The 23,691-nt window shown below is 45.7% G+C and overlaps 1 protein-coding gene across 1 annotated transcript in view; it reads right to left on the bottom strand.

The window, feature by feature from the left end:
- The window catches only part of FGD4 (FYVE, RhoGEF and PH domain containing 4), a 224,397-nt gene that overhangs the window by 43,443 nt on the left and 157,263 nt on the right, over positions 1-23,691 (bottom strand). The window contains exon 2 of the mRNA XM_075344192.1: positions 4,064-4,228. Coding sequence (XP_075200307.1) covers positions 4,064-4,228 — 165 coding nt within the window. The remainder of the gene's footprint in view (positions 1-4,063; positions 4,229-23,691) is intronic.

The raw sequence follows: 23,691 nt of genomic DNA, 5'->3' as shown, positions 1-23,691 counted from the left end.
ATTATAAACATACTACCATATATACCACCAAACCATAGAAATAATGCTTCAAGGCTACAAACATGACCTGCCAAACAGTGCACATAAGTAATTCTTCCATACTATAAACATAACTAATGCCACCAAACCGTACACATAAATAATGCTTCCATACTATTTATATAACTAATGGTTAATGCTTCGCTTTATAGTTCGTGGTTCTACCATTGGTATTCTGACTCCGGGCAGTTTTGTAGATAAGAATCCTGGTACAGACGGACACTGGACACATTCCTGACTAAGAACATCACTCAGACCCCAGCTCTGTATAGAGAGAGGTGCCTATGAGGATGTATGATGCTCCTGGAAGGGGGTATAAAAATAAAAAAAAAAATTTACGGTTTGACTCCATTTTAAAACGAATGCTACAGTACATAAATAATACTGCCATACTGTACACAACTAATGGGAACAGTACACAAATAACGGTATCATACTATAGATATAATTAATGCTACCAAAAAGTATACAAAAAAAACGCTGCAATACTACACACAACTAATGTCATTATACAGTACACAGAATACTGCAATACTATAGACAACTACTCCCACCATACAGTGCACCTAAACAATGCAGTCATACTATAGACACAACTAATGACATTGTAAAATACACTTAAATAGTGGTGTCATACTATATACAGCTAATGGTGCCATACTATATACAAAACTAATGGTGCCATACTATATACAAAACTAATGGTGCCATACTATACACATAACGGTGCCATACTATATACACTACTATTGGTGCCATACTATACACATAACTATTGGTACCATACTATATATACTACTAATGGTGCCATACTATACACAACTAATGGTGCCATACTAGACACATAACTAATGGTGTCATACTATACACGCAACTAAAGGTGTCATGCTATACACATAACTAATGCCACTATACAGAAGAAATAGATAATGGTGCCATACTATACAAATAACTATTCGTGCCATATTATACACATAATTAATGATGCCATACTATACACACACAACTAATGGTGCCACACTATACACAACTAATGGTGCTATACTATACACATAACTAATGGTGCCATACTATACAAATAACTAATGGTACCATACTATACACATAACTAATGGTGCCATACTATACACATAACTAATGGTGACATACTATACACATAATTAATGATGTCATGCTATACACATAACTAATGCCAGTATACAGTAGAAATAGATAATGCCGCCATACTAAACACTTAACTAGTGCATCTAAACAATATAATTAATGCTGCCATACTATAACCAACAAATGCCACCAGATATTACACATAAATAATGCTGCCATACTATACATATTAATAGTACCACCATACAGTACAAATAAATATAACCGCCATACTTTAAGGAAAATGATACTTTACAGATCTGTAAATGCCTGTATGAATGCAGTGTAGACCTGTACAGACAGCGCAGCAACGTGGTCTTTATAAAGAAAAACCGCAATAGCCACGGACTACTACAAGATAGAATTGTAGAGACTATACGGAACAGTGGACGCCTTTACGGTAATATTTATACTCTGTGTATTGAGTTGGGACTATTACAATTCTTACCCTCTACTCTAGAGAGATAAGAGGATCGCTGCCCACCCAAACACCAGGAAATGAACCCTGCAGACGCACATGGCTCCCGGGGAAGGGGGACAGAGGATACGTCCTCCTTTGTCCACGTATATTGCTGTGGCTATTGCTCCTCAGAGATTTCAATCTGTCCATCTACTGATGACATCACGCAGGTCAATCCTGTCCCGTCCTCCACCCTGCTGAGTCAGAGGCGTCCTGCTAAGGTGGAGCACACGGGTGGTAGTGTGCGTGTGTGCCAAACATGAAAAGAGCTGTGTGTGCAATGTAAGGTCAGAAGATAATTGCCATGGATGACAAAAGAGCTTTCTGGTCTGCATATCCTGTATATACACACACAAGGGAATGCAGAAATATTCCCTCCCCAATCAAATCTGAACCAGTCGAAAATTTAAAATTTTAAGGAGCACCTGTCACTTCACAAAAATAAGTCATTTTTTTCACCCAGTGTAAAAGCCGCTGTTCTCCTGAATCCGGCGATGTTTTTCTTTTGTTCCTGCGCCTCTCCATTCCTGAGATATTGCCCATTTTCTCTGTATATAAATCTACTCATTTTTTGACAAGTGGGCGTTGTCATCACCTTACTCTGAACGTCTCCACACCCAGTTGGCTAAAAAGACATACAAGGAAGAGGAGGCCATATCTCCGGAATGGAGAGGCGTAGGAACAAAAGAAAAACATTGCCGGATGCAGGAGAACGGCGGCGTTCACACCAGGTTAAAAAATTACATATTCATATCAAGTGACAGGTCCCCTTTAAGTCACATTTTCAGGGTTTTCAAGGATTTTTCAAAAGTTGGGCATGTCTAAATAAATAAAGAAGCATTACGCACCCTTAGACCCTTACCTTTCTTGTAGTAATGACATCCCAGCTATCATTCATTTGACCGCTGCAGACAATCACTGGTTTCAGTGATTACATTTGCATGTAACTACACAGGGCAACTGAGGAGCAATTAAGAAACAACAAAGAGCCAGCACCAATGTGCACTAAGGCATCAAATATTCCAAACTGCATTATAAAAATTTTTTTTTTTTTTTTTTTTTTGAGATTTTTGGCAAAAAATTGCAATTTCTTGAGCTGCTTCGCCACGTCACGGCAAATCTCATTTGAAGCAGTCCTACACTAAAATATTTTTATAAAATGTGCCATGCGGCCTCACATATAAATAGCAGAACTGCTCTCAGCAGCACTCACCTGGTCTATTGCAGTCCCGTACCCATGACTGAGTCATGGCTGTGGGCGGGACAGGTCCAAGCAAATGCTGCATGAAGTATATATATAGCCTGTGGACAAAGCCTGATGACCCAATGTGAACAGTCACCAAACGCCAAAATCTATACAGATGGAATACATCCCAAATTGGGGTGCATAGCAAGGTGGAGGTCAACCACCGACCAATTCAACAAAGAAAAAATTTTATAATGCAGTTTGGAATATTTGATGCCTTAGTGCACATTGGTGCTGGCTCTTTGTTGTTTCTTTGTTGAATTGGTCGGTGGTTGACCTCCACCTTGCTATGCACCCCAATTTGGGATGTATTCCATCTGTATAGATTTTGGCGTTTGGTGACTGTTCACATTGGGTCATCAGGCTTTGTCCACAGGCTATATATATACTTCATGCAGCATTTGCTTGGACCTGTCCCGCCCACAGCCATGACTCAGTCATGGGTACGGGACTGCAATAGACCAGGTGAGTGCTGCTGAGAGCAGTTCTGCTATTTATATGTGAGGCCGCATGGCACATTTTATAAAAATATTTTAGTGTAGGACTGCTTCAAATGAGATTTGCCGTGACGTGGCGAAGCAGCTCAAGAAATTGCAATTTTTTGCCAAAAATCTCAAAAAAAAAAAAAAAAAATTTTATAATGCAGTTTGGAATATTTGATGCCTTAGTGCACACTGGTGCTGGCTCTTTGTTGTAACTGAGGAGCAATTGCCTGCAGCAGGTTTAACAGATTACAGATTTATGGCAAGTGACAGATCCCCTTTAACAAAAAAGTACCCTGGGCAGCGGCACCATCATCTGCGATGGAACCTTCAAAAAAAAAAAAAAAGGAGGAGCCCATTCCAGGTTTGTTCAGTCCCAATTTTTACAACAACTCTTTCTTTTATGACCCGTTAAGAGTATCATTGCTGGGTGGTCCAATTTTTGGGACCCTCAAGGGGCTAAAGTATCATAATCCAAACATAGGACCCTCTCCATACTGAAGCGTCAAAAGTGGCTTCTTTGTAGCGTATCTACACAAGAATGACCAACAATGGTAATGGTGGCGGTTGGTGAGGGCTCCACCAGTGCATAGGCAAAAAATGAAGCTCCAGTGTCTCCATGTGCCCCCTCAAGTATGGAAAAAACCTACATTTAGACCAGACAAGGGCTGTACAGAGACCATTACTACTTACATGTCGGCTTGGGACTTCTCCCGACGTTTCTGGTGAAATCCCGGCCTTTTACACCCGGAGTTTGATCATTTTGTTTGTGGCTTCCGTCCCGCTCAACAAGTTGGTCGGTGCTGGTGGAGATCGGCTTCCAGCTGGGCAGGATGCGGGGACAGTGCACACTGTTGCCTGCAAAACAAAACCAACTTAATGGATGAGCCCAAAACCAAAGCAGAGGCGATCATTAAGAATATCAACAAAATGGCCAATTCCAATACTACTTTTTTTTATTCTGATGATATATAACAAGGCAGGAGCAGTGTTTGTAAAAGGAAAGATCACCTACAAGTACATATCTATTTAGGCAACAAGAACGATCAATTTTCTAGAAAATTTAAAAAGAAATGTCTCATAGCAAATTAGTGGCCCCATAACGATGAAAAAAAATGGACTGGTGTTTATTTGTGCAATCCAGTTCCTCAGGGGCGGGGCATACTGGACAAGTTCTTGCCACCCATGAGTAACCTGGGGCTGGGATGCCCAAGACAAAGGGCTGACAGCATGTCGGGTATTGTGGACATGCCCTTGATGGCTACTATTATAACGCCCCTCGAGGTAAAATTATATCAATAGGATTGTATTGTAAGGAGGTGGCCAAAAGGAGATGTCTATGTTCAGTGCTCCACATCATTTGTAGATCAACATCACCATTTGCCGTTGGACCAGAAATGTTAGGAACTGAACTGTAAGGAGGGTGTTTGATTGAAGGAAGAGTTATGCCTCGTTAGGGGATAACTGTTGCGCAGTTTCAAACTATAAAAGGCTGGGCCTACATCAAAGAGGTGGAGTGGCCCAAAACTAAAAGGAGAGCAGACGTGTACGCAGCAGACCAGGCCCGTGTCATCTGTAATGGAATCTTTTGGAAGTGTACCAAGTCAAAAGAAGGCCTGAGCCCTAAGATCAAAGACCGAACACCGTCGCCAGAGGAAACCAAAGACTGAACATTGTTGCCAGAGGAACCTGAAGACCGAATACCATCGCCAGAGGAATCCAAAGACCAAACATAAAACATCGTGGCCAGAAGAACCAGAAGACCAAAAACCGAACACTGTCACCAGAGGAACCAAAAGACTGAATACAGTCGCCAGAGGAGTCCAAAGACCAAACATCGAATACCGTCACCAGAGGAACCCGAAGACCGAACACCATCACCAGAGCCCAAAGACCGAATACTAAATATAATCTCCAGAGGAACCAGAAGACTAAAGACCGAGCACAGTCACCAGAGGAACCGGAAGACCAAACATCGAATACCGTCACCAGAGGAACTGGAAGACCGAACATCAATAAGTCGCCAAAAGAACCCGTAGACTAAACACAGTCACCAGAGGAACCTGAAGACTGAACATCGAATACCGTTGCCAGAGGAACCCAAAGACTGAACATCGAATACAGTCACTAGAGGAACACGAAGACTGAATACTGCATATCATCTCCAAAGGAACGCGAAGACCAAATACCGAACACCATCGCCAGAGGAACCGGAAGACCGAATACAGTCGCCAGAGGAACCCAAAGACCAAACATCGAATACGGTCGTCAAAGGAGTCCGAAGACCAAACACCGTTACCAGAGGAACATGAAGACTAAATATCGAATACCATCACCACAGGAACCCAAAGACGGAACACTGAACATCATCACCAGACAAAACCGAAGACTGAACACAGTCACCCGAGAAGGACCAGACTACATAGTCAAGCACCAAAGCCAAAACATCGAGCACTATCTTCAGGGAAAGACCAGGATTACATGGTCAAGGACCAAAGATCAAATATCAAGAACCGGAGACCGTCAAACAAAAATTTGCTACAGTGCAGCATCCAAATGAGCTGAGCCGTTGCCTCCTGCCCTGACCCACGATACTGAGAAAGAATAGCTAGCTACCTGTCATGGGTGTGTGACACTTGATATATAGTCCTGTAGTTTCCGGCTGTAGAAGGTCGCTACACAAGCTGCTCTTTGACTCTCCCTTTTTCCCAGCTTGGGGTTTATCCCCTTCTCTTTAGGACCCTGCGGATTTCCTCCCTTTTTCATCTTTTCATCTGTTAATAATTAGGGATGATCATATACCACAAATATTCGGATTCGCGAATATTCGCCGAATAGGTCGTCGCTATTCGACTATTCGCGAATATTCGATGCGTAATGTAAGTCTATGGGATGCCCGAATAGTTGTTATTTGGGTTTCCCATAGACTTATATTGCGCATCAAATATACACGATTAGTCGAATAGCGACGACCTATTTGGTGAATATTCGCGAAGCCGAATATTTGTGGTATATTATCATCCCTATTAATAATCTTTAACACTTCTCTGTGTCTTTGAATACCGAGATTTCCCCTTACTCTGTGCTCATGATAAGTCTAATACCCTTAACAAGTCTTCAGTGCAAGCAGTCGGCTTGTATTCATCTGGAGAAACTTTGTGTTGTTTTTGCAGTTCCTCTCCCTGAGTCATCTGGAGATAAGTTATTACTTTCCCCTGTGTCTTCTTTAGAGCTTAGTAGGGTTGACTAAGCGCTCATCCCATCCATTCCTTACCTAAGGCCCAGTTGAAGGTCAGCCAGGGTTTGCAGTCATCTGGACTAACTTGTTGCGTATTGCAGTTCCTCTCCCTGAATCTTCTTGGAGATAAGTTGTTGATTGTTTTCACATGTTAGCTATCCGTGTGTGTCCTTTAGCTCTTAGTGGGGTTGACTAAGCGCTCATCCCATCCGTTCTCTACCTAGAGCCCAGATGAGGGTCAGCCAGGGTCAGGTATCCTGCTTGGCGCATAAGTGCGAAAACTATCTAAGGAGGTCAGAAGAGCCAGTGGAAGGTTTGGTCAGTGGTCACCATCTCCCCCTTCCCAAGACACAAGGTTTCCCTTCCCTTTCGCTTGGTACTTCTCATTCACCACTGAGTTATACCTGAGAGTCACCACTGAGTTGTCTATATTCCATTCCTAGCTCCTTTGTTATAGTATCGCTGTCTAACTAGGCAGATTTGCCATTCATGACCCCAGGAAAGATGGGTGGCAGCTATGCTGATTATCACCCAGTGCCACAATCTATACTTACTGGTGCACTGTGCTTTATCTCTTATGGAGGGGGGGGTATTATTTTTGGCATCAGTTCTCTATGTGCCTCATGCAATTAGCAGACACAGTCTGTCCAAACCAGACTCCTCTCACATAATGAGTGCTAATGTTCAGGCACAAATATTTTTTATTTTTTTGGAGCTTTTTTTTTTTTTTTTTTTCTTCGCTTTTAACCACATTAATTTGTTTTCTGCAAAATCGACATTAAATTGTCCAAAACAAGACGCCCATCTCTCCGAAAATGTCTGTACGAAATTTTGAGGGCTGCGTGAAAGTGGCAAAAACAATCATTATGGGGTTTGGCTTTTTGAGTCTTCAAAAAATTGCAAATCTTCTTCTATTCCATGTGTTTAAAGTTGTGACGAGCAAAGGGGGTGCAGAAGGGGCGGTCACCCTCAGGATTTGGGGATTCAGAGGGCTGAAAACTCTAGAAGACGTCCTGTATTATTGGGGTCCTTAGGCTCCGAAATTTCAAGTTTTACCTCACAAGAAGATTTTTGCAGGCATTGCCAACTGTCATGGCAGCAATGGCATGGAGATTCTGGCCCTCTGCCTGCTAACTTCTCTAATGTCTGATCAGCGCAGGGATTTGAGGGCATCAACCCACAGACTTAGGCAGGCTAGCAAGAGTTAATATACGCTGAGCTGCTTGTTAGTCTCCTTTGATCACATGGCTAGGGGAGCCAAATCACATCCACTTCTCTCCTCTATATGCCGGCTGGAATATTCTATTAATGACAGCTATAGCTGCTCTATACTGGTCTGGAGAGGTGGTTTGATCCAGACTTACTGGTGGTTGTTTTGCATTATTGCGGTGAGCAGTTGTGGTGTTAACCCTTGTTGTCTTTTTATTGCTGCCTTCCTTCTCTTGCTTTTCTCCTTAGTCTCCTACGGTTTATTCCTTTGAATTTACAGTGTGTCTAAGTTTCGGTTTTCCCCTGTCTTTTTAATGTGTGTTTCCATAACAGTCCTGCCCCTTCCTTCTCTGAGGGTGGAGGAGAACAGTAAGGCACGGGACTCAGGCATCTCCACCTTCAGGGGTAATCTGGAGTTCAGGCATGAGGAGTAGTATAGGAGTCCCCCGTCCCTCACTATCCTGCAGTCCCAGCTTTGCAATGATGCCTGTGTACTCGATGGATCTGTAGAGGATGTGGTAGAATAAAGAAGCCAAACTGGACAGCGTCCTCAGGACAAAAAAAACAATAAAAAAAAATCAGGGGGGGGGGGGAAGACCTCTTGGAGCTGCAGAAGTTGACAAACCTCCTGGACTTTGCCAAAACCTCTGCTTTTTGGAGTATTTTTCTCTCGGAATATTGGGAAATTTAGGAGGGTGCGCAGGCAGGTTCTGCAGGGGCGTGGCCTGAAATTAACCAATGGCAGCACATAATGCCCCACATATCAGGACCTCCTGGGAGGGCAACACCAAAAGCTTGTGATCCCGATACCCACAGTATTACCAAATTTCTATAGGCCCGTCCCCTTTTTTTAGGCCGAAGGCAATAACAGTGCCATGGAGTAGCCAAGCACAGAGGCATATAGTGCCACAATACTAGTGCCTTATAGTGCCCATAGTACACACAGTGGCACATAGTGTCGCAATACTAGTGCCTTACAGTGCCCAAAGTACACACAGTGGCACATAGTGCCCCAATACTAGTGCCTTACAGTGCCCAAAGTACACACAGTGGCACAGTGCCGCAATACTAGTGCCTTACAGTGCTCATAATATACACAGTGGCACAGTGCCGCAATACTAGTGCCTTACAGTGCCCATTGTACACACAGAGGCACATAGTTCTGCAATACTAGTGCCTTACAGTGCCCATAGTGCCGCAATACTAGTTCCTCACAGTGCTCATGGTACACACCGTGGCATTATTTGCTTTTCCGCCAGGCAAGAATATCGGAATAGGATATTTGTGGTCCATATAGCGTCTCATGAATTAATAATCGGGTTTTAATCACATGCTAATGTCATAGACAAGCAGGAAACGCAACTTAGAAGTGAATCTTCGAGCAGAGCCTTAGCCAGAAATTTCCTAATTTTTTTTCTAACCCCAGGAGATTGGAAAGATGCATTTTACGGTGTGTAGATAATGGTGGTCTCCTTGGGACTGTTAGACATGATCCTTCCCGTCTCTCTGAAGCAGCCTCCTGAATTATAGATCAGCTTAGATGGTAAAAAAAAATAAATCTGGTGCATAAAGTAATATAATAAAATTCTAGCTACCTGCAGTCACCACTAGGGGGAGCTCAGGACCTTACTGCATACAGTATTAAGGAGTTCTATGTATAAAATAATACAATTCTAGCTACCTGCAGTCACCACTAGGGGGAGCTCATGACCTTACTGCATACAGTGTTATTGAGTTCTATGTATAACCAGTATGCAGTCAGCTCCTGAGCTCCCTCTAGTGGTGGCTGTTGGTACAAGATTTTGCAATTTTTCTCTGTCAATGCAGAGGATTTGGAGTTCTGAATTAGAAAAATATAACTCCGACTAATATAAAGATACACTAAAAAATTATTCTGCACTGTTGTGGTTCCTCTTAAAACAATTGTGTTTCAATATGAACAATCCCTTTAAATTGTCTAAATTAGTGGCTGTCCTCGACCAAAAAAGGATGGGGGTTTATATAAAGTATAAAGGCCAAATTCCATCCTATGAGCACCAGTGTTGGTAAGATTGAACATGACAGTCCAGATATTTTAAAGGGACGGGGATAAGTCACTAAATAACCATAGATATTCACTATTCAGAGGACTGGGAGACAAAGCCGCCTTTGTGATATTAAAGGATGCCATAATTGTAGTCACTAAACTTTCCCAGATATTTATAGTTAACTCAAGATGGAACATGGTTAGTAAAAACTTAACCAATAAAAGAGGAAGGCGACTCAAAGCTCTATATTTTCTGCAGGTATAAATGCTTCTTTAAGGGGGGGCCTGTCACCAGGTCAAAAGTATCCTTTTATTGCTTTTAAATCATTCCCGCTACTCCCCTAAATATTTCACTTTTTGTTTTATGTAAATCTGCCATACGGTTCCAGAGATATGGACCATTTAATTTCTAATCTTTCAAAAGGGGCGTGGCTCACTGGGTAATTATGCAGAGGAGCCTAAAGACACACCCCCGAGGATCCTGAAAAACCAGCAATATAGAAAATGGCCAATATCTCTGGAACCGTACGACGGATTTAGAAGAAACAAAAAACTGATTTATCAAGGGAGGGGCAGCAATATAATGAGAGCAAAAACTGGCTCTTATGTTATTCTGGTGATAAATAATCTTTAAAGGCGTATAGTTAAAATAACAGGCTGTACTGCATGGTAGTATGTAGACAGTATACACGCACACACACATTTTTTATATATATATATATATATATATATATATATATATATATATATATATATATATATATATATATATATATATACACATATATATAAACTTACATACACACACTATATATTATATTATAATATAATATATAGTGTGTGTATGTAAGTTTATATATATATATGTGTGTGTATATGTATATATATATATATATATATATATATATATATATATATATATATATATATATATATATATATATACACACACACACACACACATTTCAGGGGGGCGACTGGGGGTGCAGGAGACCTGAAGGAGTGACCTGACATAGGAGGGTATCCTAGAAGTCCAAACCACCCCACCCCCAACAGATATGGCATATCTGGTGACATGATAATTCCCCTCTGTGGCCAGGCATTGTTGTCATGTTCCCGCACAATGACTACTTCAGCGGTAAAAGCACATTTTCTAGAAATGGAAATGATTGTCTGAAAGAGGAACAAGATGCGTGAAAGGATCGGTTCCCTATTAAAAGAGCTCTATAAATGACGATGACCACGTTACAAGTGTAGCGTCTTTGTTCCAAAGATTTGGATAAAAGCTTGTCAATATACTCTAACGTTGTCCATCATTTCCTGACACAAAGCCCCAAATCCCCAGCTTTTACCCTTTGAAATTCATGATAGAATTCTATCCGTCTGCAGCCACCACTAGGGGGAGCTGAGGAGCCAACTGTGTACAGATCTGTTATTTGCATCTCCCCCTAGTGGTGGCTGCAGGGAAACACCATTCCTTGAAAAAGGGGCACCATCTTTGGTTGGACCCAAAGCCCTTGGCACATTGTAGGGGAGAACCAGCGCAAGACTGAACAGCTTATACTTACTAGATTTTATTCTTAAAGGGAACATAACTAGCTATACACCCAAAATAATAGGATCAGTAATAATAGACGCCAGTGCCACAAACAGTAAACACGCCGGGCGCATTGAGCATGACATATTGACTCTGCAGCCGGCCGCACCCAGATCTAACTTCTTGGATCAGAACCAAAAATAATCATTATTATTACTGGGCGCATCTGATTAAACTGGGACAGTAAAAAGCTGCCGACCCTGCGGCTTCCCCTCCTACTACCGCTTCTTAAAGAGCTCGTCTGTTTTATGCAAATTAACCGGAAAAGTTTTAAAACTTCTCAAAAAAAAAATTTTCGTCTCAAGACCTCTGCTTGCTGTCAGTGCACAGAAACGTGTCACAGAAGAGGGATTGCTGGAATTGTGGACGGTTTGTACAGTCCTGTGATCCGGAAAGAGCCGCAGCGCTCAGTCCCGACCTCAGTTTGCTACACGTTTATTTCCTTTGTGTGTACTGGAATAACGCAAAAATAAATCTGACAAAAAAGGTAGATTGGACATAAGTGCATGCAAAACTCCAATAATGGGTTGGACAAAATGGTTTCACCTTTCCAAAATTGTGGGTAGACATCTTTGTTTCAAGTATGTGATGCTCAATCAAATTCAACTGAGGAAATAATAAGTGTGGGCAATATAGAAATCACACCTGAAACCTGATAAAAAGGGGAGAAGTTGACAATCTTTGAATTCTATGTGCCACACTAAGCATTTAGAACAGAAAGAGGAAAAGAGAAAGTCTGAGGACCAAAATTGTTGAAAAATATCAACAATCTCAAGGTTACAAGTTCATCTCCAGAGATCTTTATGTTCCTTTGTCCATCTCCAGAGCTCTTGATGTTCCTTTGTCCATGGTGTGCAACATAAATCAAGAAGTTTACAACCCATGGTGCTGTAGCTAATCTCCCTAGATGTGGAGAAAAATTGATGAAAAGGTTGCAATGCAAGATAGTCCGGATGGTGGATAAACCACCCCAATCAAGTTCCAAAGAAATTCAAGCTGTCATGCAGACTCAGGGGGCATCAGTCTCAGCACAAACTATCCCTCCACATCTAAATTAAATGAGATGCTTTAGAAGAGACCCAGGAGGACCCCACTGCTGACACAGAGACATAAAAAAAGCTAGACTGCAGGCTGCCAAAAGGCACCTGAGTAACCAAAATCGTTCTGTGAAAGCGTCCTGTGGACAGATGAGACCAAGATGGAGCTTTTTGCTAAAGCACATCATTCTAATGTTTACCGAAAACGGAATAAGGCCTATAGAGAAAAAAACACAGGACCTACAGTCAAACATGGTGGAGGTCAGAGATGACTGGGGTTGTTTTGCTGCCTCTGGCACTGGGGGCCTTCACTGTGTGCTTTGGAGCTGCAGATACAGTTTGTTGCTGACAGAACTGGGTCAGGAGCAGGGCCTGGACTGTTGCACGGGGGGGGGGGGGGGAAGAGACCCTGGTGTGGGTGTGAGCAAGAGGTGATCGCTCTGACAGGACCCGGGAGACAGAATGTGGACTGTAATCCTGTTCCGGTGCCCGATACTGGGACTATTGTGGTTTTATCGCACCTTTTATGCCAAGGATAGTTTATTTTTGTTTTTGTGAGCAGTTAAGACCTTGTAATAAACTGTGTGAATGCTGCCCGACTGCCTGAGAGCCAACGTAAATCTCTACTATATTATATATAGTATATACAGTATATTACAAAAGTGAGTACACCCCTTACATTTTTGTTTATATTTTATTCTATCTTTTCATGGGGCAACACTGAAGATCTGAAGACTTGGTGTCCTCTTAATTACTCACACAGTCATTAATGTCTAAACCGCTGGCAGAAAAAGTGAGTACACCCCTAAGTGAAAATGGCCAAATTATGCCCGAAGAGTGAATATTTTGTGTGGCCACCATTATTTTCCAGCATGGCCTTATCTCTTCTCTCTAGCGCTTGGAGGTCACTAGAGCTTCACAGAAGCCGCTGGATCCTCTTCCATCCTCCATGATGACATCACGGATCTGGTGGATGTTAGAGATCTTGCAATCCTCCATCTTCAGTTTGAGGAGACCCCACAGATGCTCCATAGGGTTTAGGTCTGGAGACGCTCGGCCGGTCCAGCACCTTTACCCTCAGTTTCTTTAACAAGGTAGTGGTGGTCTTGGAGGGGTTTAGGTTCATTATCATGTTAGAATATGAAGGGAGAGGATCATGCTCTGCTTCAGTATGTGACAGGACATGTTGGCATTCATGGTTCCCTCAATTATCTGTAGCTCCCCACAGCTGGCAACACTCATGCAGCCCCCACTATGCCTGACTGTAGGCAGGACACACTTGTCTTTGTCCTCCTCACCTGGTTGCCGCCACACACGCTTCACACCATCTGAACCAAATAAATTTATCTTGGTCTCATCAGACCACAGGACGGTTCCAGTAATCCATGTCCTCAGTCTGCTTGTCTCACCAAACTGTTTGCGGCTATCTTGTACATGATGTTTAGAAGAGGCTTCCTTCTGGGATGACAGCCATGCACAGCAATGTGAAGCAGTGTGCGGCGTATGGTCTGAGTACTGACAGGTGGACCCCCCCACCCCTGTAACCTCTGCAGTAATGCTGGCAGCACTCATACGACTTTTCTGAAAAGACGACCTCTGGATATGACGCGGAGGACATGCACTCAGCTTCTGTGGTCGGCCATGGCGAGGTCTGTTCTAAGTGGAACCTGTCTGGTTATACCACTTTATGGTCTTGGCCACCGTGCTGCAGCTCAGTGTCAGGGTGGTGACAATCTTCTTATAGCCTCGGCCATTTTTATGTAGAGCAACAATTCTTTTTTCAGATCCTCAGAGAATTCTTTGCCATGAGGAGCCATGATGAACTTCCAGTGACCAGTATGAGAGAGTGTGTGAGAGATAACCCCAAATGTAACACCCCTGCCCCCCATTCACAGCTGAGACCTGGTAACACTAATGAGTCACATGGCCTCTGAGTTATTTAAAGGACACCAAATTTACCGTTATACAAGCTGCGCACTGACACTGCACATTGTATCACAGGGTCAGATCTTCAGTGTAGTCCCATGAAAAGATATAAAAAATGTAAAAAAAAAAAAAAAAAAAAAAAGAGGGGTGTACTCACTTTTTTTATAGACTGTATACATTGACAATTAAACAAGTAAAAGGGAAACAATGTTTTCAACTTTTGAATTTCAGGCTCCATATCTCACCATCTACTGCACTCCTTGTGTGACATTCTTAGTCATTCTGGAGCATGATATAGGTATAGGATGTAACTCAGGAGCAGTAATGTATGTACACAGTGACTGCACCAGCAGAATAGTGAGTGCAGCTCTGGAGTATAATACAGGAGGTAACCCAGGATCAGTAATGTAATGTATGTACACAGTGACTGCACCAGCAGAATAGTGAGTGCAGCTCTGGAGTATAATACAGGATATGACTTGGTACAACATGTATTTACAGATTTTGAACACTTATTAAAAAAAAAAACTACGAAGATAAAAATAGTAATTCTCATCAACATGGGAAGAGGTAGCATCAAAATATATGAAGAACTGATCACCTCACTTCTATATTACAGTTCCCCATCTCTTCTATTTTCCCGTGTTCCCTTTTCTTATTTCTTCCTCTTTAAACATTTTAAGATAATTAAATGTATTTGGAAGCTGAAGCCTCACCAAAAAATAAAAAAAACCAATATATAATATATACATCTGAGTATGTGTGTGTATGTGTATGTGTGTGTGTGTGTGTGTGTGTCCACTAAAGGAATCCGCACCGTCGCATTTACAATCACAAAATTTTGCACAGACGCCTCATGTGACCCAGGGAACGTCATAGACTATGTTTTGAAAGGAAAACTTTAGAGTAATTCTCCAAAAAACCTGCCTCCATTAAAGTGAATGGAGCTGGAAACTACAAGTTATTAATATGAGGTATGATTGGTTGCTATAGGAACAAAAGACAGTCACAGTATAAGAAGATTATGTGTGAGGTAATATACTGTCGGCGGGGAGATGGACATGGACTGACAGACAGACAAAGAGGCACACAGGGAAAGACAGAGACAGACAGATAAAGATAGGAAAAAAAAGCCAGACAGAAAGACACACGGGGAAAGAGACACACTGACAGAGGCAGACAGAGAAAGAGACAAACAGACAGGGAAAGAGACAAACAGACAGGGAAAGAGACAAACAGACAGGGAAAGAGACAAACAGACAGGGAAAGAGACAAACAGACAGGGAAAGAGACAAACAGACAGGGAAAGAGACAAACAGACAGGGAAAGAGGCAGACAGGGAAAGAGGCAGACAGGGAAAGAGGCAGACAGGGAAAGAGGCAGACAGGGAAAGAGGCAGACAGGGAAAGAGGCAGACAGGGAAAGAGGCAAAGGAGCCAGCACAATCTGAATTGGCATGCATCATATAAAAAGTGAAAATTCACAGATTTATTCCAACTGTACTATAATAAAAAAAAAAAAAAAAAAAGAGATTTTTAGCAAATAATTGATCAATTCTTTGAGCCACCCCTGCCAACGTCACGGCAAATCTCAATAGGGGGGTCCTAACCTATATTACATATTTCATGTGCCTCAAGAGGCAGACAGGGAAAGAGGCCCACAGGGAAAGAGGCACACAGGGAAAGAGGCACAAAGGGACAGAGGCACACAGGGACAGAGGCACACAGGGACAGAGGCACACAGGGACAGAGGCACACAGGGACAGAGGCACACAGGGACAGAGGCACACAGGGAAAGAGGCACACAGGGAAAGAGGCACACAGAGAAAGAGGCACACAGAGAAAGAGGCACACAGGGAAAGAGGCACACAGGGAAAGAGGCACACAGGGAAAGAGGCACACAGGGAAAGAGGCACACAGGGAAAGAGGCACACAGGGAAAGAGGCACACAGGGACAGAGGCACACAGGGACAGAGGCACACAGGGACAGAGGCACACAGGGACAGAGGCACACAGGGACAGAGGCACACAGGGACAGAGGCACACAGGGACAGAGGCACACAGGGAAAGAGGCACACAGGGAAAGAGGCACACAGAGAAAGAGGCACACAGGGAAAGAGGCACACAGGGAAAGAGGCACACAGGGAAAGAGGCACACAGGGAAAGAGGCACACAGGGAAAGAGGCACACAGGGAAAGAGGCACACAGGGAAAGAGGCACACAGGGAAAGAGGCACACAGGGAAAGAGGCACACAGGGAAAGAGGCACACAGGGACAGAGGCACACAGGGACAGAGGCACACAGGGACAGAGGCACACAGGGACAGAGGCACACAGGGACAGAGGCACACAGGGACAGAGACAGACAGGGACAGAGACAGACAGATCGCGAAATAGACAGACAGGGAGAGACAGACACACATAGCAATAGAGACAGACAGAGATAGAAAGACAGACAGAGATAGAAAGACAGACAGAGATGAATACAGAGACAACCAGAGACAGACACTGATAGAGACAGAGACAGATACAGAGACAGACAGAGACAGATAGAGACAGAAGCAGACAGGTATAGAGACAGAGACTGGGAGAGAGTCAGAGAGACAGTTACTAAACTAAAGCTTCCTACTGACGACCTTTTAGCGCAGCAAAAAGACAGAAGCACAAAGTGCATTTTGTCGAAATTACATCATCTGTTTCACATATAAACAAATAATTTCCAGCCATTTACTCAGCTATATTTATCCAGTACTAAATATGGCACCACAGCCTCGTACCCCTTCTTATTATGAGCGTGGGAATGTAGTATCTCATAACTGTAAGCAAAAATTTCAGATCTATGTGATGCAAAAAAACAAAAAACAAAACAAAAGCTGCGCTCCTCAAGAGCAAGATGTATTCAATGACACAGTGTTCTGCATTCTCCCAAAAGTCCCCTAGATGTACTGTGCATGGGAACTACCGCATGCTTGCTGTGTGCTTTGTAACCATACACTGAATGGAGCAGCTCTACCTGCCCCTCTCACAGCGCACACTCCCAGCACAACTGTCACATGGAGTTTTGCACAAAACTCTCCAACATCATCAGACACTGCAATATGAACAGAGTATGAAACTCCGTCCGATGGTTTCTCTGGTGTTTCTCGTCAACTCAGGCAAACTCAGGTGTCGACCTGCGGTCTGCTCATTCATAGCCAGGGAAGCAAGACTTAACTACTGCTAGCCTGCTCCTTAGGCTTCTTTAATCACGTTATAAAGGAGACCAATCACCTCTGTTCCTCTCATTTTTAGGCTGGAGGAAATCTTCTACCTATGTCAACTATACTTTCTACTGTGTTGGTCTTTTAGTTGTGATGTTCCAGACTTGCTGGAGAAAGAGTTGCTTTATGCTTGGTGTTGTTGTAGAGTAACTTGCCGTATTGTTGTTTCCTCCCTGCTCTTATTTTCCTCCTACCCTCTGTTTTTCCTATACCTCTGTGTGTGTACTGTGTGACAGACATTTGGTTATCCCAGTTTGTCTATTCCTGTGGGTTAAATCACACTCCTGTCCTGGCATCCCCTAGGGTAGGAGGTGAAGGTATAAGATTAGGGCTGATCAGGAGCTGGGCCAGGAAGGAGACTCAGGCATCTCCCCCATTAGGGATATCTCTGAGACTGTTGGTCTATTGTTGTGGGTTAATTCACACTCCTGTCACAGCCCCCACTGGAGGAGGGGGTATAAAATCAGGGCTGGTCAGGAGCAGGGCAAGGAAGGAGACCACGACAGCCCCACCATTAGGGGTATCTCTGAGAATAGGGATAGCACAGGGCCCCCTAGTCTAAATGTAAGCTTAGGAGCTGCATTTTCCCACTACCCCCGACCTCTCTTATGACAACAATCCTACGAACCCAAACAGCTACGGCTCAGTCCTTTTGGGATCTTGGCTTCATTCAGTTCTCCCTCATTGTCTCCCAACCATTCACTGCAATGTGCCACAAAAACCTGTGTAGCGCCCCTGAGCCACTCAGGGCACTACAAGGAACTGCATTCTCTTGGGGATGCAGGACCTGCTCCCTGGGACCTGGAGTACCAGTGCCGATACCACCAAAGCACAACCAAAATCCTAGTTCTCCACTCCACACCGGGCATAGAGGGTTAACCATGTACGGGGATGGTCGCCATGGAAAGGAAGGAGTCCCTGGGATTAGCCAGCCTAGTGGGAGCGGTCAGAGAGTCGAGACAACACACAGGAGAGGTGTGCGGACGTGCCTGAGCTGGGTCCGTGCAGCGGTGACCCCGGGGGCACAGGAGAGAGGTCGCCAGCACAGGTAACAGAGATACCGCTGGGACCGGAGCACGCACGGGGCACAGGGCCCTAGATCAGGCGCCAGTTCTACACCACTTGATAAATACCTGCCTGGTGAGGACATCTTCACGGACTTCACCGAACTAAATAATCCGGCGGCATCAGCAGTAAACTAGGATCGGGTTTCGGACACTTACCTCCCCGCAGGGTCCGCACTGCCCGCGGTACGGAGAAGGAGACTGTACCCCAAAAGGGACAGTCGGGCCCCAAACGCTCCATGCTACGGGGACTCAACCAACAGAGAGTGCCAAGGACAGAACAACTTGGGTCACTACATTGGCACTGATACTCCTGGGACCTGAACCAGCAATCCCTGTGTCCAAGTGAGTAGAGACTGTTAAAGACAACCTGGTGTGGTCTCCATTATTATCCCTCATCTCCCAGGCACGGCTCTACCTGTGGAGGACCTAACACCATTGCTGCAATCCCCACCAGCTCTGGGAGTACCCACATTTAGCAGCGGCGGTCTCTATCCTTAACTGTAACCCGCAGGTGGCATCACATGACATTAACTCTATTCACCCCTGTAAATATACCCCCCTTACAAAAAGGGGCCAAGGGCACGGAACCAGGCAACGGCCATCAGAGTGACATTCCCATCTGTTACCGCCCGGGACCGAGTACCCCCTTCCCTGGGCGACACACGTGGCTCAATCGGGTGACGCTTTTCCAAATTGCACCCCAAAACAGGAATCTATTTCTAAGCATAGTTGATCAAAAAACTAAAAATTAAAATAACTAGATTATTTAGAATGGGGGGGGGGGGCAAAACAAATATTTTGTCCACAACCCAAAGACCGCTATGTGCCCCTGCTATGTTGTAAAAGTGAATGGTGAAAGTCACAAAAAGTCTGGCTTTTTGCCACTTGCTTGTCAAGATACCGTAGGAGGTCGCTATATGCTGCGGTGGCACATCTCATGTAGCGGTGTAGTGACGGCCTTATAGTGGACTAATGCCATGTCAATGAGGAAAAATACCAAATAAGGCCCCATTCACATTAGGGAATTACAAAAAAAAAATTAAAATCCATGGGCCTAATACCAGGAGTAGCCCCCAGCTGCCAATGAACAACCCATGGTGTTACCACTGCCATCAGGGGGCCCTAATGAGCGTGATCACCAGGCCTTCCTATCTAACCGTTTAGATGCTATAGTCACTGTTCACCACGGCATCTAAGGGGTTAAACTGCTTCCATCAGAGCCATCTGTCACACTAGGTACAGCGAAATACCAAGTGAACAGCGAAAGGGAAGGGAAAGGGAAGATGGTGACCCCCTGAACAAACCTATTGCTGGTCCTTGTGGTCCCTCACCACCCTAGATAGGTTCCACACCTATGTGCTGAGCTGGATACCTGACCCTAGGTATCCCTAGTGCTGGTCCCTGGGGTCCCTCACCACCCTAGATAGGTTCAGCACGTATGTGCTGAGCTGGATACCTGACCCTAGTTATCCCTAGTGCTGGTCCTAAATAGGGAATGGGTGGGATGAGCTCTTTGTCAACCCCACTAAACACTATTGATGACACAAGGAGGACACACATGGGGAGAATGCATGAACTACTTATCCACACATGACTCAGGTAGATGTTTAGCAAAGCTTCAGCAATGATACCACAGAGGAGTACAAGCCACCTGCTTGCAACCAAGGCTTGAATGAACTGAAAATATCACCAGCACCAGTCCAGGGAAGAAGGGGGTGTTTAAGCACCAAGATAATGCTAATGATAACAGCTGGGTGGAAGGCGAGCTCCTGCTGGGTCCCAAAGGGAGAGAATAATCCAGCAAAAAAGCTACCTATACCACTATATACTGACAATGGATGTCAGGAACAATGGATGTCAGGCAGCATTCTGTTCAACCAAATACTGTGACCTTCTATGGCCAGAAACCACAAGACTGTGTCCCATCACAGCGGTTACAGTCCAGTGTCATGAGGCTGCCCCATAAAATACTCTCGACTTCTGCTGTACATACTGTATACGGCATATGTTAGGTGGGGAGCAACTCATAGACCACATTAAAGTCACGTGGCCTGCCACTAGATATACACCGCCGGACATATGGACATCAATGAGGATCACCTCTATGAACCCAGTGAAACCTGGGCTATCCATTTTTGAATGGTCATCATGTAATATTCCATTTCAGCAAGTAACGCGTGTCTAGACGTGGCTACAGAAGGTGGACCCCCGACAATCAGTTGATCGATGGTCGACTCTTCCCTAGGGGGTTCTCTCACAAAGACAACTCCTTTATTTTAGCTTGAGCTTTGGTGTGGTGACCATTATCAGGCGGTGTCAGGTCTGTGCAGATGTCTGAGCGAAAAATGGTGACCGTGCGCCAGAAACTCCGCCTCGATCTATCATATGCTCTGTGTAACAGCGGGAATATACACTGGGCTTTATGTATGAACACAACCCCTTATGTAAAGAAAGATGGATTCTGACTGGTTGTTATGGCAACAATATGGCTTTCCTATCTAGGCCTCGTCTCCCGTTGACCCTAGTTAACAGGAATCCGTGGTGGGACATGAAGTGACATACGAGTACACTCCGGACCACGCACGTCACTTTCTGTTAGGGAGCCACTGAATACGGCCAAAATATATGCTTTGCATGGTACAGCCTATCACTATGGGGGCACCCCGTCCATCACACGGTATAGCCGATCACTATGGGGGCACCCCGGCCATCACACGGTATAGCCGATCACTATGGGGGCACCCCGGCCATCACACGATACAGCCTATCACTATGGGGGCACCCCGTCCATCACACGGTATAGCCTATCACTATAGGGGCACCCCGGCCATTACACGGTATAGCCTATCACTATGGGGGCACCCCGTCCATTACACGGAACAGCCTATCACTATGGGGGCACCCCGGCCATCACACGGTACAGCCTATCACTATGGGGGCACCCCGGCCATCACACGGTGCAGCCTATCACTATGGGGGCACCCCGGCCATCACACGGTGCAGCCTATCACTATGGGGGCACCCCGGCCATCACACAGTATAGCCTATTACTATGGGGGCACCCCGGCCATCACACGGTGCAGCTGTGATGCCCTGGGCAAGCCAGGGGTCACAGGTCATAACACCACACGCACCCCACATCCCCTGCAGGTACACACTAGGTCAAAACAGAAATCCTTGTTGCCTTCCTCCAGGGGCTGGTGTCCACACCAGGGGGTGGGCCAGGCGGTTGGCTCCGCCCGCCGAGGAGTTCACAGCTCTGGAGGTGGGAAAACCAGGCAGATCAGTCAGGGAAGTGAAGGAGTAAACAGGGAGAGTAAGAGAAGGAGGAATGTGAGAGTAGTGACAGCAAGAAGCCTGAAGTTGGTCCGGGTGTGTGCCCCGGACTGAGACAGCAAGGTTGGCAGACAGCGGTGATCGTCTGCAGGAGAGATTGCTCGGAGGTTGCCTAAAGGACCGCAGACGGGTGGTGACCCGGCGGTACCGGAGCGGTATACAAAGAACAGTCAGCACCAGGGCAGGGGCCTTTCGGATCCCGACAAGGCTAGGAGTCGCCATAATTTGCCAAATCCGTCAGTGAAGGGGACGACTGTCTCCCAACAGCCAAGTCCCGATTGAAGGCAACAGTCCAACCATTGAGGGGTGACACCGCCACCGCCAAGGCACCAGTTTCCCAGGGCCAGCGCCTGCGGGCAAGAGAGGGGCTCCTCCGGCTCATATCCAAGCTGGGGAGCGGGTTACCGGTGGGAACCCATCGCTACCAAACAACTACACATAGGTGCAGGGAAGAGACCGTCACCGTCAACTGCAGGGATCATCAGCACCGTAGCCGTCCAAGGGACCCGTCCAACCAGCCGTTTGTTTACCGAGAACTGTGTCGTGTTTACTGGCTGAGTGAGTACCTCCGTGCCGTGCGGCACAGCGCTGCCCCTGCACCTCCACAGGCCCCATACCCGCCTGTCCTTCATCCCAATTCCATCACTGGGCCCCGGGATCACCAACCCCTACCCACGGAGGGGCAAAACAACAACTGGCTGCTCCATACCATCACTCCCGGGTTCCCCAGCCAGAGCAGTGGTGGTGTACACTCAATCACCACAACTGTGGGTGGCGTCACGGACAATAAACTATCCCAACAACCAAACCCCTTTCACTCACGGGCGAGGAGCGCCGCTAGAGTCCCCGGGATCCGTCCCATCGCTCGAGCCACCGAGCAGCAGCAGGTCGCAGCAGCCGCGGCAGCCGGACCCGAGCAGTGGGAGAGCGCGGCGTCCCCTCCTCCGCCCGCGACACAGTCTATCACTATGGGGGCACCCCGGCCATCACACAGTACAGCCTATCACTATGGGAGCACCCCGGCCATCACACAGTATAGCCTATTACTATGGGGGCACCCCGGCCATCACACGGTGCAGCCTATCACTATGGGGGCACCCCGTCCATCACACGGTATAGCTTATCAGTATGGGGGCACCCCGTCCATCACACGGTAAAGCCTATCACTATGGGGGCACCCCGTCCATCACACGGAACAGCCTATCACTATGGGGGCACCCCGTCCATCACACGGTACAGCCTATCACTATGGGGGCACCCCGTCCATCACACGGTACAGCCTATTACTATGGGGGCACCCCGTCCATCACATGGTATAGCCTATCACTAAGGGGGCACCCCGGACATCACACGGTGCAGCCTATCACTATGGGGGCACCCCGGCCATCACACGGTGCAGCCTATCACTATGGGGGCACCCCGGCCATCACACGGTACAGCCTATCACTATGGGGGCACCCCAGCCATCACACGGTACAGCCTATCACTATGGGGGCACCCCGTCCATCACACGGTACAGCCTATCACTATGGGGGCACCCTGTCCATCACACGGTACACTATGGCGGCACCCCGGCCATCACACGGTACAGCCTATCACTATGGGGGCACTCCGGCCATCACACGGT

Source organism: Anomaloglossus baeobatrachus, chromosome 4, assembly GCF_048569485.1.
Source record: "Anomaloglossus baeobatrachus isolate aAnoBae1 chromosome 4, aAnoBae1.hap1, whole genome shotgun sequence".
NCBI classification, from domain to species: domain Eukaryota; kingdom Metazoa; phylum Chordata; class Amphibia; order Anura; family Aromobatidae; genus Anomaloglossus; species Anomaloglossus baeobatrachus.
Note: the sequence above shows the minus strand (reverse complement) of the source record. Positions and strands in the feature narration are given on the sequence as shown.